At 48.2% G+C, this 16,426-nt stretch overlaps 1 protein-coding gene across 1 annotated transcript in view; it reads left to right on the forward strand.

Moving 5' to 3' along the window:
• Positions 1-480: 480 nt before the first annotated feature.
• The window catches only part of SMAD6 (SMAD family member 6), a 107,236-nt gene continuing 91,290 nt past the window's right edge, over positions 481-16,426 (forward strand). The window contains exon 1 of the mRNA XM_075346061.1: positions 481-1,425. Within this exon, the coding sequence (XP_075202176.1) occupies positions 1,032-1,425 (394 nt within the window). The 5' untranslated portion in view covers positions 481-1,031. The remainder of the gene's footprint in view (positions 1,426-16,426) is intronic.

Consider the following 16,426-nt stretch of genomic DNA (forward strand, 5'->3'; position numbering starts at 1 on the left):
TCGGTGTACGTGGAGGGGGGCATAGATCCAAGCTTTGCACCAGGGCCCATCAAACTCTAGTTACAGCAATGGTCACAGCCAAAGTCTCTGTGTAGCCCCGAATTTATTGTTACAGATTAGGCAGACAACCAACCACAATCATTATCATCCAGCTTTCCTAGACTCCTGAATGGCAGAAATTCCTTTTAGAAGCCTAGGAAAGACGCCATCTCCTGCAGGGGCTTTATTGTGGCCCATCATAACCAGATAAACGCGTGTCCGTGTGTATAGGGTCCGGGGCTGATTTGGGATGACCCCGAGCTGGGTCACTGCAGATGTCAGTGCACACGAGCAGCAGAAGAGCCGGCACCAGGCCCGGGATGGCCGCCACCCGTCCGGGCGCAGCACTGGTACTGACTGGTCACATCCTGGGAGCGGCTCCTTTAAGAGTTAAGAAACTTGAGATTTGTTTGCGCAACAGTCAGTGCAGCGGAGCCGCCAAAGTGTCTAGACTGTCACGTGACCGGGGGCAGCCAATAGTGGCGCCCGGTGCAGGGCCCGAGAGTGCGTGTGAGAGCGAGAGCACAAAGAGCGGAGAGAGCGCAGAGCACCGGAGCCGGACAGTGTGTGTGTGCTGGCGGCGGGGACCGGAGCTGCGCCCGGAGCGGAGAGCGGCCAGGGACGGAGCAGCCGCCGAGCAGAGCGGAGGTGCAGGCGCACAGTCCCCGGTGCATCCCTGGCAGTGTGGTCCCCAGGCAGGATGCTGCTTGTGCGCTCCCCGGAGCTGCATCCTCTGCGCTCAGCTGCGGCCATGTGACAGCTCCGGAGCGGGGAGATGTGACCCGGGAGCTGCTGCTGTGTGCGGAGCCCGTGCTGTGCCCACCAGGCACCGATCTCCTGGGTACCGAGGATTCCAGCCCTGCCGGGCACTGGGAGGACTGCGGACCGTGCCCATCCCGGCTGTGCCACCTCCGCGCAGCAGCCACACATGCCGGATCGGCCACCGCTGAGGCTGCAGTGAGACCCGGGCGCATCCCCGCCGGGGGCGTCGCATGTTCAAGTCCAGACGCACCGGGCTGGTTCGGCGCCTGTGGCGGAGCCGGGCGGGCGGTGATGGGGGAGTGTCTTGCTGCGGTCTGTCCGAGCCGCCCGGCGGGTCTCCGGAGCTGCGCTCTGCAGCCTCGACCGTGCTGAAGCGCCTGAAGGAGCCGGCTCTGTGCGCGCTGCTGGAGGCGGTGGAGTCCCGGGGCGCCGCGGCCGGAGCGTGTGTGCTGGTGACCCGGGCCGGCCCGCCGCCTCACCTGCTGCTCTGCAGACTGTTCCGCTGGCCCGAGCTGCAGCATCCCGGACAACTGAAGGCTCTGAGCGGGTGTCAGGGGACCGGAGGCGCGGACGGCAGCGGCGTGTGCGGCAACCCCTACCACTACAGCCGCCTGTGCGGCCCCGGTGAGTGCAACCCCAAATCTTACCCCTACAGTGAGTGCAACCCCAAATCCTACCCCTACAGTGAGTGCAACCCCAAATCCTACCCCTACAGTGAGTGCAACCCCAAATCCTACCCCTACAGTGAGTTCAACCCCTAATCCTACCCCTACAGTGAGTGCAACCCCAAATCCTACCCCTACAGTGAGTGCAACCCCAAATCCTACCCCTACAGTGAGTGCAACCCCAAATCCTACCCCTACAGTGAGTGCAACCCCAAATCCTACCCCTACAGTGAGTGCAACCCCAAATCTTACCCCTACAGTGAGGAGTGCGACCCCCAAATCCTACCCCTACAGTGAGGAGTGCGACCCCCAAATCCTACCCCTACAGTGAGGAGTGCGACCCCCAAATCCTACCCCTACAGTGAGGAGTGCGACCCCCAAATCCTACCCCTACAGTGAGGAGTGCGACCCCCAAATCCTACCCCTACAGTGAGTGCAACCCCAAATCCTACTCCTACAGTGAGTGCAACCCCAAATCCTACTCCTACAGTGAGTGCAACCCCAAATCCTACTCCTACAGTGAGTGCAACCCCTACTCCTACAGTGAGTGCAACCCCTACTCCTACAGTGAGTGCAACCCCTACTCCTACAGTGAGTGCAACCCCTACTCCTACAGTGAGTGCAACCCCTACTCCTACAGTGAGTGCAACCCCTACTCCTACAGTGAGTGCAACCCCTACTCCTACAGTGAGTGCAACCCCTAATCTTACCCCTACAGTGAGTGCGACCCCAAATCCTACCCCTACAGTGAGTGCGACCCCAAATCCTACCCCTACCGTGAGTGCAACCCCAAATCCTACTCCTACAGTGAGTGCAACCCCTAATCTTACCCCTACAGTGAGTGCAACCCCAAATCCTACCCCTACAGTGAGTTCAACCCCTAATCTTACCCCTACAGTGAGTGCGACCCCAAATCCTACCCCTACAGTGAGTGCGACCCCAAATCCTACCCCTACCGTGAGTGCGACCCCTACTCCTACCCCTACAGTGAGTGCAACCCCAAATCCTACTCCTACAGTGAGTGCAACCCCTAATCTTACCCCTACAGTGAGTGCAACCCCTAATCTTACCCCTACAGTGAGTGCAACCCCAAATCCTACCCCTACAGTGAGTTCAACCCCTAATCTTACCCCTACAGTGAGTGCAACCCCAAATCCTACCCCTACAGTGAGTGCAACCCCAAATCCTACCCCTACAGTGAGTGCAACCCCAAATCCTACCCCTACAGTGAGTGCAACCCCAAATCCTACCCCTACAGTGAGTGCAACCCCAAATCCTACCCCTACAGTGAGTGCAACCCCAAATCCTACCCCTACAGTGAGTTCAACCCCTAATCTTACCCCTACAGTGAGTGCAACCCCAAATCCTACCCCTACAGTGAGTGCAACCCCAAATCCTACCCCTACAGTGAGTGCAACCCCAAATCCTACCCCTACAGTGAGTGCAACCCCAAATCCTACCCCTACAGTGAGTGCAACCCCAAATCCTACCCCTACAGTGAGTGCAACCCCAAATCCTACCCCTACAGTGAGTGCGACCCCAAATCCTACCCCTACAGTGAGTGCGAGCCCAAATCCTACCCCTACAGTGAGTGCGAGCCCAAATCCTACCTCTACAGTGAGTGCGACCCCTACTCCTACCTCTACAGTGAGTGCGACCCCCAAATCCTACCTCTACAGTGAGTGCGACCCCCAAATCCTACCTCTACAGTGAGTGCGACCCCCAAATCCTACCTCTACAGTGAGTGCGACCCCCAAATCCTACCTCTACAGTGAGTGCGACCCCCAAATCCTACCTCTACAGTGAGTGTGACCCCCAAATCCTACCTCTACAGTGAGTGTGACCCCCAAATCCTACCTCTACAGTGAGTGTGACCCCCAAATCCTACCTCTACAGTGAGTGTGACCCCCCAAATCCTACCTCTACAGTGAGTGCGACCCCCCCCCCCCCCAAATCCTACCCCTACAGTGAGGAGTGCGACCCACCCCAAATCCTACCCCTACAGTGAGGAGTGCGACCCCCCCCCCCCAAATCCTACCCCTACAGTGAGGAGTGCGACCCCCCCCCCCCCCCCAAATCCTACCCCTACAGTGAGGAGTGCGACCCCCCCCAAATCCTACCCCTACAGTGAGTGCGACCCCCCCCCCCCCAAATCCTACCCCTACAGTGAGGAGTGCGACCCCCCCCCCCCAAATCCTACCCCTACAGTGAGTGCAAGCCCTACCACTACAGCCGCCTGTGCGGCCCTGGTGAGTGCAACCTGTACCACTTCAGTGAGTGCAACCTTTACAGCTGCCTGTGCAGCCCCAGTGAGTGCAGCCGCTACAGTGAGTGCATGCCCTACAGCCGCCTGTGTGGCCCCAGTGAGTGCAACCCCTATAGTGAGTGCAACCGCTACCCCTACAACTTCCTGTGTGGCCCCGGTGAGTGCAGCCACTACAGTAAGTGCAACCGCTACCCTTACAACTTCCTGTGTGGCCCCGGTGAGTGCAACCCCTACCCTTACAGTGAGTGCAACCTCTATCCTACAACCTCTTGTGCGGCCCAGTGAGTGCAATGCACACTGCTACAGTGAATGCAACCCCTACCACTGCTTTTTTTTTCCAGTGGTGGAGTGGTGCTTTAAACGTGTGCCTGCTGTCCCCAGTCATATACTCTCCTTTCGGCGGCTTCACCACCAACACTCTGGTCCTGCAACGCCATCTTGTGCCCTTAAGGCTATGTGCCCACGTTGCATTCTGACACTGCAGAAATTTCTGCAGCGATTTGAACAGCACACGTGCGCTTCAGATCGCTGCAGAAACAGTGCGTACTGAAAAGCCGACTTCATGCGCTCTGGATGCAGCCCCTCCATAGACAAAGCGGGGGCTGCATGCAGAGCGCACGAAAGAAGTGACATGTCACTTCTTAGAACGCAGCGCTTCGGCAGGAGCCGAAGCGCTGCGTTCTAATATGCCACGTGGGCATGGATCATGCACAATCTTCATAGATTGTGCTGGGGACGCAGGACGCATGCAGTTATGCTGCGGTGCAGAATGCAGCGTAACTGCATGAAAATACGCTACGTGGGCACAGAGCCTTAGTCTGACTGGCTAGAAGTCAGAAGTTGCGTCACAAGCTCCCAATGCAAGTCTGAGAGTCAGCACGAGGCTTTCATAGAGATGTATTGAGTTGTGACTTCTGGTGTGCTCCATGAAACACTGGAACTGTTGGCAGGTTCGAAATTGCCGAAACAGACCGGAGCGTTGTTAATCGAAGGTGAAGCCGCCGGAGGGTGAGAATAAGATTGGGGGCAGGGGACTTAGATTTAAAGTACCCCTGCAGCAGTGTAATAACCCCCCCCCCCCCTCCCATTGGACGGCTGCTTGAATAAATTGACTGTTGCCATTCCTCTACAAATCTTATACCTGATTGTCCAATGGCTATGTGTAGGGACACTCTCCCACATAGGAACACCCAGTTATCAATTTATTGTTATTTTCCTGGAGGAATGACCCCAAAGATCGTCCAGAATTGACATTTCATAGGGAATACATTACTTATTAAACAGACTCGTTAGAAGTGGTGACAGGACCTCTGTAAAGGGGTTTTCTCAGTATGTGGTTCTTTTTTTGGGTATTTGATTGTGTTGATAATTTGGAATTGAAGAACAAGCTCAGTTTTTGCTTTTCCCTACCATGGAATTGACATCGGTGGTAATGTTGGTGCCTTGTTTGTCCACAATGGAATGGAATGAATGAATGAATTGGGTTTTTTTTGCCTTCCTCTGGATCAACATGTTAGGCTACAGGTTGATCTAGATGGACTTAGAGTCTCCCTTCAACCTTAAAAACTATGATACTATGATACTATGAATGAAGGAATAGACCATTCATGGTTTTAAGCTGCATTAAGAGAAATGAAGATTTTTTTTGATCAATATTGTAAAGAAGTGTTTTTTCATTCACAGCGCGTTTCCATGCCACAACGGCATCTTTCTCAAGTGTAAAAATTGACAGCATCAGTGCCCTGTGATCTCGGGTTGAACACATTGCTATCACGATGAAATGGGGAGAGGGAAAAAGAGGAAAAAGTCATCTACATTCTGACAGTGCAGGAATATACAGTCAGAGGTCACGATGTAGGAAAGTTCCTCTAAGGCCACAGTTACACATCTCTATCTAGTTTTACATTCGTTAGTCTTGTCATCCTTTTTAAACTGAAGCAAATACTCTGTAAACTTCTGCTTACCAATGATCCCTAACTGTAGATCAGCTGAAAAAGAATGAAACCTGGATAGGACAAGGTCTGACTCTCTTTTCTTCCATGTCTCATGGATCCCCAGTACGCGGACAATTCCCCATATGCATCCCCTGTAAAAATAAACCTATACTCACCGCTGGTGCGGCCACGGTTCCAGCTATGTATGAAGCAGAGTTCCTGGGGCCCACATGACATTGTTATGACGACACGTGAGTTTCTCGACCATTCGGCGCCGGTTTCCTTCACCCCGCCTTTGGACATTTGAGCAGGAAGTCATCACAGCGCTCACATCCTGCTTAAATCCAGAGGCGGGGAGACTGATGCTGGGTGCTGGTTGTAATGCGACTTAAAGGGAACCTGTCAGGTCCTGTATGCACACAGAACCACGAGCAGTTCTGGGTGCATATTGCTAATTCCTGCCTAACTGTCCCTGTATATAGTAGCGTAGATAAAGAGATCTTTAGAAAAAGTATTTCTACAGATCCTTTATGATATGCTAATGAGGACAGGGACTAGTCAAAAGGGCGTTAGTTCCTGTGCTGATTCCGCCCTCTTAGCATGTTAACACTCCCCTGTGAGCGTGCTAACATGCTATTCATTGCCCAGGGTGATCAGCAGTGATGCGTGTACCTGCGTCCGTTGTCACCACTTCAGAATGCCGGGTTTAGGGTCAGTTCACATGGTCAAAAATCCCGGCACTTCCGGACATGAGCACTAGACCCCTCTGAAGCAGGGATGTATACACCAGGCTTCATAGTGCGCATGACCGGAAGTGCTGGGCAGTCTGATCATGCACACTGAGCCAAAACCTGGCGTTCTGACAACAGACACCAGTACGAGCATCACTGCTGATGATGATGATGCTGGGCAATAAGCATTGAATAGCATGTTAACACACCCATGTGGACATGCTAACCTGCTAAGAGGGCGGAATGAGCTCAGGAACTAACGCCCTTGCAACTAGTCCCTGGCCTCATTAGCATCTTTACAAATACTTTTTCTAAAGATCTCTTTGTCTGCTACTAGATGCAGGGGTTAGCAGTATGCACTCAGAACTGCTCGTGGGTCTGGGTGCATATTGCACCCGACAGGTTCACTTTAAGATATCGCTGGAACCGTGGCCGCAGCGGAGGTCAGTACGGGGGCGAACAAGGGGAATGAGTGGGGGCTGTTAAAATAGTGGACATCCCCCTTTTAAGGCTTGTTCAGATGAATATATTATACAGACGTGTACCTACCACGGAGAGGGAACACACACCTTTTTGGGGCTAATGTGTTGTTGCACATGGCCAATTTTTCACAACTTTGTGAGAAAAAATAATTTGCACTATGCATTACTTTGCTCTGTTTTATGGACCAGACTACTGTGTATATTAGCTCTTGCACTTACTAGCGAATACACTTGGTTCCACAATCTGCGCATGTGACTGCCGAGTGTAAGTACAGTTATCTGAACCCGGCCTTAGCCTTGCAACTTCACACTTGCATATTGCTTTTGCATACTGTTAGATCATACATGGTTTTGGAAAATCTAGTGGCATCTGTCATTGCTGTGTCCTGCACATTGGAGGAGTGGAAAGCAAGAAAGCCACCACTGGACCAATATGCGTACTAACATGCTAAGGCTATGTGCGCACTAGAAATGTGAATTTTCTCAAGAAAATTTCTTGAGAAACTTCTGGGAGTGAAAGATTTCCGGACCTCCGGAAAAAATCCGCATGCGGATTTGCCGCGGAATAGCCGCGAATTTGCCGCGATTTCCCCGCGGGTGGTTCCCTGCGGATTTTGCAGGCTGTACTGCCGAAATCCACAGGGTACCTGCGGAAAAGAATTGACATGCTCATTTTCTCAAGAAATTTCTCGAGAAATTCTTCTCAAGGAAATTTCTTGAGAAAAATCCGCACAGTGCGCACAGCTATTTTTTTTTTTTCTCATAGAATTTGCTGGGAAATGTCTGCACAAAGATTGCAGACATTTCTCAAGAAATTTCCGCGGCAAATCCGCGGGTAAATCCGCGGGTAAAACGCACTAGTGCGCACAGAGCCTAAGGGAGCCGACTAGCCAGGAGAGTAACGCCCTTACAACTAGTCCGCTCGCTCATTAGCATATGATAAGATCTTTAGAAATACTTTGTCTAAAGATCTCTTTATGTATGGTACTAGATACAGGGATTAGCAATATGCACGCAGAACTGCTTGTGGCTCTGGGTGCATATTGCACCTGACGGGTTCCCTTTAAACCATAATATCGGAGTAAAATCTTAAGAGCTTCTCATTTTGTAATAAATTTGGCACTTGTGCCATAAATTGAAATCTAGATACGAGCAGGTGTAGGTTTGGGCTCTTAATTTGCTCTCACTTCTGGAGTATAGTAAAATAGGTTGGTCGGACTATATCCCCACCTAACCTCACCCACTTTTTTAAAAGTTGCAGAAACCTGTTTTTTTTTTTTTTTTTTTTTTTTTTTTTTTTTTTTTGCACATACAGGGCTCATGTCCACTTGCGATTTTCATGTGTGATCCGATAAAAAATCGTATTGCACTCTCCCCAGTGTTAATCCATGGAACAGTGTCCTCTTGCTTTTCTACGGCACAAATTGTGCTCTCGATGCAGTTGCAGCATGCTGCGTTTTGCACTAAGTCGCGGCTCACGCGTGTGTAAAATCACACTGCACTCGCATGTTATGCGACTGCAGTGCGGTGCATGCAGAGACAGTGTAGAAGATGGGGAGAATGTGCTCCCTCCATCTTCTCTGCTTCTGTGATGCGATCGCAAGATCGGATCACAGTCGCATGACGCTCGGCTGACACCAACAGCAGAGGGTCATTAGCATATTGCTTCCAATGCTCTCACATCGGGAGTGGTACGCAAGTGGACAAGAGCCCATAAGGTGTGCATCAAAATGTGAGACCCACTTGAGCCTGAAAACTGTAGTAAACTATGGAATAAGTTTATGGCACAAAAATGGGAAATCCTCCTCAGAGAATGTGCACATGACGTCTTCCAGGCAAATTCCACTTTAAAAAGTTTTCAATCATTACAAGGAACGATCATAATGCACAGCAATGTGAAAACATTGTTTAAAGGACACTTGTCATGTCCCCAAATGCTACTAAGGAGACCCTGTCACAGGAAAACAAACGCACTATTAACTTGCTGTTTTTTTAACCTGCCTGGTGCTGACCCTTAGAGCCCCACTGCTGGGAGGAAATTAACTTTATTTCTTCTGTAAGCATTTGGTTTCTCTATTCATGGGGGTTGGTGCCGATGCAGGTTCAGTCATCGCTCAGTGTGTAGTGAGAGGCAGTCGAAACCGCGCCCCTATCACCGACTGACAGCTGTGTCTAATGCAGGGCCAGTTGTCAGTCAGTGACACGGTGTGGTTACAGCCTGCTGCTCATTATCCACTGAGCGGTGACTGTGCCACCACTGACTGCGAAGGAAACGCTGCCAGTTGGCTGTAACCATTCCTCGGCACTGACTGACAGCCACCTCTATAGTGCATTAGTACAGAGTCGAAAAAATAACGTTTTTTTGACATGATAGGTTTCCTGTACCAGAAGCAGCATGCTCATTTTGTGGGCAGCTTCAGCGTGGCAGCCGCTCACTATTTAATGTTAAAATGAGAAGAAAAAAATGTCAGCCAAGCTTCAGGAATATCACCGCTGGTGTTGTCCTGAAGTGTCTTTGCCTTCTTAAACTTTGTGGTTAAGCCACTACATGAGCCCCTACATAATCCATCTATATACCGTATGAGCCCCCTATATACACTGAGCCCCTACATAGTGCATCTATATACAGTATGAGCCTCCTATATACACTGAGCCCCTACATAGTGCATCTATATACAGTATGAGCCTCCTATATTTGCTGAGCCCCTACATAATCCATCTATATACAGGATGAGCCTCCTATATATGCTGAGCCCCTACATAATCCATCTATATACAGGATGAGCCTCCTATATATGCTGAGCCCCTACATAATCCATCTATATACAGGATGAGCCTCCTATGATTATGTAGGGGCTCAGCATATATAGGAGGCTCATCCTGTATATAGATGGATTATGTAGGGGCTCAGCATATATAGGAGGCTCATCCTGTATATAGATGGATTATGTAGGGGCTCAGCATATAATCTATATAAAGTGAGCCTCCTATATATGCTGAGCCCCTACATAATCCATCTATATACAGTGAGCCTCCTATATATGCTGAGCCCCTACATAATCCATCTATATACAGGATGAGCCTCCTATATATGCTGAGCCCCTACATAATCCATCTATATACAGGATGAGCCTCCTATATATGCTGAGCCCCTACATAATCCATCTATATACCGTATGAGCCCCCTATATATGCTGAGCTCCTACATAATCCATGTACAGTCATATGGAAAAGTTTGGGCACCCCTATTAATGTTAACCTTTTTTCTTTATAACAATTTGGGTTTTTGGAACAGCTATTTCAGTTTCATATATCTAATAACTGATGGACTGAGTAATATTTCTGGATTGAAATGAGGTTTATTGTACTAACAGAAAATGTGCAATCCGCATTTAAACAAAATTTAACCGGTGCAAAAGTATGGGCACCTCAACATTAAAAGTGACATTAATATTTTGTAGATCCTTCTTTTGCAAAAATAACAGCCTCTAGTCGCTTCCTGTAGCTTTTAATGAGTTCCTGGATCCAGGTATATTTGACCATTCCTGTTTACAAAACAATTCCAGTTCAGTTAAGTTCGATGGTCGCCGAGCATGGACAGCATGCTTCAAATCATCCCACAGATGTTCAATGATATTCAGGTCTGGGGACTGGGATGGCCATTCCAGAACATTGTAATTGTTCCTCTGCATGAATGCCTGAGAAGATTTGGAGCGGTGTTTTGGATCATTATCTTGCTGAAATATCCATCCCCTGCGTAACTTCAACTTCGTCACTGATTGTCAAGAATCTGCTGGTACTGAGTTGAATCCATGCGACCCTCAACTTTAACAAGATTCCCGGTGCCGGCATTGGCCACACAGCCCCAAAGCATGATGGAACCTCCACCAAATTTTACTGTGGGTAGCAAGTGCTTTTCTTGGAATGCCGTGTTTTTTTGCCTCCATGCATAACACCTTTTTGTATGACCAAACAACTCAATCTTTGTTTCATCAGTCCACAGGACCTTCTTCCAAAATATAACTGACTTGTCCAAATGTGCTTTTGCATACCTCAGGTGACTCTGTTTGTGGCGTGCTTGCAGAAACTGCTTTCGCATCACTCTCCCATACAGCTTCTCCTTGTGCAACGTGCGCTGTATTGTTGACCGATGCACATTGACACCATCTGCAGCAAGATGATGCTGCAGGTCTTTGGAGGTGGTCTGTGGATTGTCCTTGACTGTTCTCACCATTCTTCTTCTCTGCCTTTCTGATATTTTTCTTGGTCTGCCACTTCTGGGCTTAACAAGAACTGTACCTGTGTTCTTCCATTTCCTTACCATGTTTCTCACAGTGGAAACTGACAGTTTAAATCTCTGAGACAATTTTTTGTATCCTTCCCCTGAACAACTATTTTGAATAATCTTTGTTTTCAGATCATTTGAGAGTTGTTTTGAGGATCCCATGATGCCACTCTTCATAGGAGATTCAAATAGGAGAACAACTTGCAAGTGGCCACCTTAAATACCTTTTCTCATGATTGGATACACCTGCCTATGAAGTTCAAAGCTCAATGAGGTTACAAAACCAATTTAGTGCTTTAGGAAGTCAGTAAAAGTAGTTAGGAGTGTTCAAATCAAGAAATTGATAAGGGTGCCCATACTTTTGCACCGGTCAAATTTTGTTTAAATGCGGATTGCACATTTTCTGTTAGTACAATAAACCTCATTTCAATCCAGAAATATTGCTCAGTCCATCAGTTATTAGATATATGAAACTGAAATAGCTGTTGCAAAAACCCAAATTGTTATAAAGAAAAAAGGTTAACATTAATAGGGGTGCCCAAAATTTTTCATATGACTGTATATACAGTATGAGCCTCCTATATACGCTAAGCCCCTACATAATCCATTATATACAGTATGAGCCTCCCATATATGCTGAGCCCCTAAATAATCCATCTATATACAGTATGAGCCTCCTATATATGCTGAGCCCCTACATAATCCATTATATACAGTATGAGCCTCCTATATATGCTGAGCCCCTACATAATCCATCTATATACAGTATGAGCCTCCCATATATGCTGAGCCCCTAAATAATCCATCTATATACAGTATGAGCCTCCTATATATGCTGAGCCCCTACATAATCCATTATATACAGTATGAGCCTCCCATATATGCTGAGCCCCTAAATAATCCATCTATATACAGTATGAGCCTCCTATATATGCTGAGCCCCTACATAATCCATTATATACAGTATGAGCCTCCTATATATGCTGAGCCCCTACATAATCCATCTATATACAGTATGAGCCCCCCATCTGCAGTATGAGCCCTCACCCTCCCTATACTCAGTATGAGCTCCCACGTAGCCCCTATATACAGGCATATCTTCCATACACGTGTATGTGTGCATACAATGTATATTACACATACTCGCCTTGCTCCTGTTTTCCACCTGCTGTGCTCCGGTCTCCAGTGCATGGACTCTGCACATGGCAGACTCGATATAGTGCCGTCGGCGCGTGTCTGCTGTCGCTGTCATACACACTGTTGGTGTTAAAAGGAGCGTGCGGCTCCGTCCTCCACCAATGTATTCACCGCTATTGTGACGCGTCAGGGAAGGAAATGATGGGGGTCACTGGTTTTAGCCTTTCGGCTGTCTCTATTCGCAGGTCGGACTTTGCCCAGGTCTGCATTAGAAGCATTGTGGATCTGGACACTTTATGGATTTGATAAGTGAAGTAGAGGACTTGTTATATAGTATCTATGCTGGATATTCACTTGTTTGAAAACACTTTTATAAATGTCAAAAGAATATTTCAAAAGGTATAATGAGAGGGATCCTGTCATGTAAAAAAAAAAAAAAATACTCTTAATCTGCAGGTAAATAGTGTTCTAAAACTGCTTGACCACCGCACAGAAAGCCTGTCTACCGGGAGGAAATTACCTTTCTTCCTCCCCAGCAGCTTGTGGCTTTCAGTCATAGAGTTGTAGTGCATAGCTGCGGCTGTAACCAAGCCCCGGCACTGCTGAGCCGGCTGTGAGTCGGTGCCGGCACTCAGTGGTGACTAAAGTTACTTCGGCCGCCTCTGTGACTGAAAGCTTGAGGCTATCTGGGAGGAATAAAGGTCATTTCCTCCCGGTAGCCGGCTCTCAGCGTACCGGCTGAGCAATTTTAGAATGCTATTAACCAGCAGATTAACCCTATATCTACAGGTTAATAGGGGTTTTTGTATGACAGGTTTACTTTAAGCAGGAGCTGTCATCTCTGGGGCAAATTATTTTGGAAATCTGTGTGTATTCCCCATGAAATACTAACTAAGATTTTAGTACTGTACTGTGCCAGCCCTCGGTTATTCTCCCCGGAAATGTATGAATAAATTGACTATTGTTTTTTAACATTGTCATTGACATGGTATCTATAGAGCTTGACACTGTGTGCATATAGGGTATTGGTAATTAATGAACAGATGTGTGAGAATAAGAGACATTTCCAGGAGGAATTGAAGAGGAACAGCAAAATAATAGAAATAAACGTGATCTAGCAGCGTGATTTCATGAGGATTGCAAAAATTTACTAAACTGGATGTGATCCCATTTTAAGAGTCTACCTTAGGCTATGCGCCCACGGGAGCTCGTACCTGCGGATGTATCTGCAGGTACGGCCGCAGGTTTACCGCCGCTGCCCGCCGGCATCCGCAGCTATTTTTAGCTGCGGTAGTACAGCGGAATAGGTGCGGTAAACCTGCGGACTTTCATGCGATTTACCTGCGGGCATCCCGGCCTCTATCTCCATAGTGGAGGGCCGGGATTTCCGCAGGTAATTTCGCAGGAATAATTGACATGCAGTTACGTGCGGCTGCGGGACATCCGCAGCATATTCCGCAGCCGCACATTCCGCAGCGTGGATACAGCACTCCGCTTGTCCCATAGGATAACATGGGGAGTGTCTGTACATGCTGAAACCTGCGGATTTATCTGGAAAATCCAGATAAATCCGCAGGTTTTCCACGGCAAAATCCGCAGAAGCAAGCTCCCGTGGGCACGTAGCCTTACTGTATGACAGTGGGCCGGGTGGCAGGAGGGATGATGATGGTAAGGCTATGTGCGCACGTGTGCGCTCTGCACAGCACCTAAAAGGTGTGCTTCAGAGCGCAGTGAAAAGCTCCGTTCTGAAGCGCATGGTGCCGGCGAGAACGTGCGCTCTGCCTTCAGCTCCTGCCATAGACAGAGCAGGGGCTGCCGGCAAAGCGCACGGAAGAAGTGACATGTCACTTCTTAGAACGCAGCGATTCAGGCAGCAGCCGAATCGCTGCGTTCTAATATGCCACGTGCGCACGGCCCCTGCACAATCTCCATAGATTGTACAGGGGACGCAGGACGCATGCAGTTACGCTGCGCTACAAAGCGCAGCGTAACTGCATGAATTACGCACACGTGCGCACATAGCCTAAGGCTGCTTTCACACATCCGGTTTGAGCAGTGCGGCTCAATCTGGCTGTGAAACCTATGCTACGGATGCAGCGAAAACACCGCATCCTATGCATACGTTTTTACATGCGGCCCGTCTGGGTTTTTTTTTCCGGTTGCGGCACGCTACTGAGCATGTGCAGTGGAAGAAACCGTATGCGGCGGCCAGATGCGGTTTTTGCCGCATCGCGCCGCATCCGGCGTCCATAGGCATGCATTGAAAAATGCGCCGCAGCGGCCAGATGCGGCGCGATGCGTGTTTTTTGCCGGAGCAAAAAACGTGCCAGGGAACGTTCCATCCGGCCGCCGCATCGGCTAAATCTGCCGTATGCGGCAAAAAAACGGACGGAACGCAAGCCCATGCGGCACAATGCGGCGCCAATGCAAGTCAATGCTGGAAAAAACAAAACCGGCGGCAAAAAAACCCCGGTTTCGTTTTTTCAGCAGAGCGCCGGATTGTGCCGCACTGCTACAACCGGATGTGTGAAAGTAGCCTAATAGATAACACAACTTTGTTCTCGGGCATCTTCTCCTCTGGTTTTTGCAGAGATGCCATATGTAACCTCACGTGAATGTCCTAAAACACAACCACATTTGATGAAAATGAATGAATATATATATATATATATATATATATATATATATATATATATATATATATATATATATATATATATATATATATATATATATATATATATATATATATATATATATATATATATATATAATAATATACTCCTGTGCAATGTATCATTGCAGAAGAGTTAGGAGCAAAACGCTGAAGAAAAAAACAAGTCTGGTTAATCCCGAGCTGTTTGTAGTGTTGCATTCCAGTGTAATCTGTGCAGACCCCAGCATGTCCCTCACCCGCCCCCTTCCTGGGCAATAAGAGGCTCCAGGATATCTGAGGAGGAGTGCAATGGCAAGAATCACACTGTAATCGCATGCAGATCAATGGAGCCGCACAGAAAGCAATATAATGATCCGCAGATCAATAGGGTTACTTAAAGGCGGTCTATTCTAATGCCTATTTATAGGACTGATAAGTACAATAGTACCCGCTGCATTTAGTAAGAAGAGCAAACCAGAGCCTACCTTGTATCAACTGACTTTGTAATGACCGGGCTTTTGCTTTGGATTGTTTGGTCCTGATGTCTAGGTTTTGATTTCTGGAGTTCTGGTCTGCATGGTCGGGTCCACCCATGGTGTTATCAGTGGTTGTGTAGTATGTAAAGTAGCGGAGTGTTGTGTAAAAGCTTTGCTATATAGGCAGTCTATCGCGGCACAGGTGTGTCACTCCTATTGGTCATTAAAGGGAATCTGTCACCAGTTTTTTTCCCACCTAATCTGAGCAGCATAATGTAGGGGCAGAGTCCCTGATTCCAGTGATGTGACTTACTGGGCTGCTAAGTATAGTTTTGATAATCTTCTCCTGATTAACATTGATATTATCATTAGAGGACTACATGGCGTGCTGCCAGGTAGTCCAGCATATTCATGAGCTGTGTATAACTGCTAGATCTGCAGCAGAGAAAACCTTGATTTCATCATATTGACATCAAACTTCTCAGTAACTGACACATCGCTGGAATCAGGGTCTCCCTCTAAATCACACTGCTCCCAGATGAGGTACCAAAACCTGGTGACACATTCTTAAAGGGAATTTTTCACCAGATTTTTGACCCCCCCCCCCCCACACCCCAATCTGAGAGCAGTGTGATGTAAGGGCAGAGACCCTGATTACAGCAAAGTATCACTGGGCTACATGCTGAAGTTCTGATAAAATCACTTTTCTCTGCTACAGGTCTCTGAATGCGGAGCTCTGTATAATCCCACTCACACCTCTGATTGTCAGCTTTTTGTATACACTGTGCATAGATTGAGAGCTGCCAATCACTGGTGGTGGCGGGGTTATACAGAGCTCAGGAATATGGATGACTATGGATGATTACATAACTGCAGATTTATTTGTCCTTCCGTTGAATAAAACAAGTGATTTTATCAAAACTACAGCAAGCAGCCCAATAAGTGATACGTCACTTGAATTAAGAACGCTGCCTACATAATGCTGCTTTCAGA

Source organism: Anomaloglossus baeobatrachus, chromosome 4, assembly GCF_048569485.1.
Source record: "Anomaloglossus baeobatrachus isolate aAnoBae1 chromosome 4, aAnoBae1.hap1, whole genome shotgun sequence".
Taxonomy (NCBI): Eukaryota; Metazoa; Chordata; class Amphibia; order Anura; family Aromobatidae; genus Anomaloglossus; species Anomaloglossus baeobatrachus.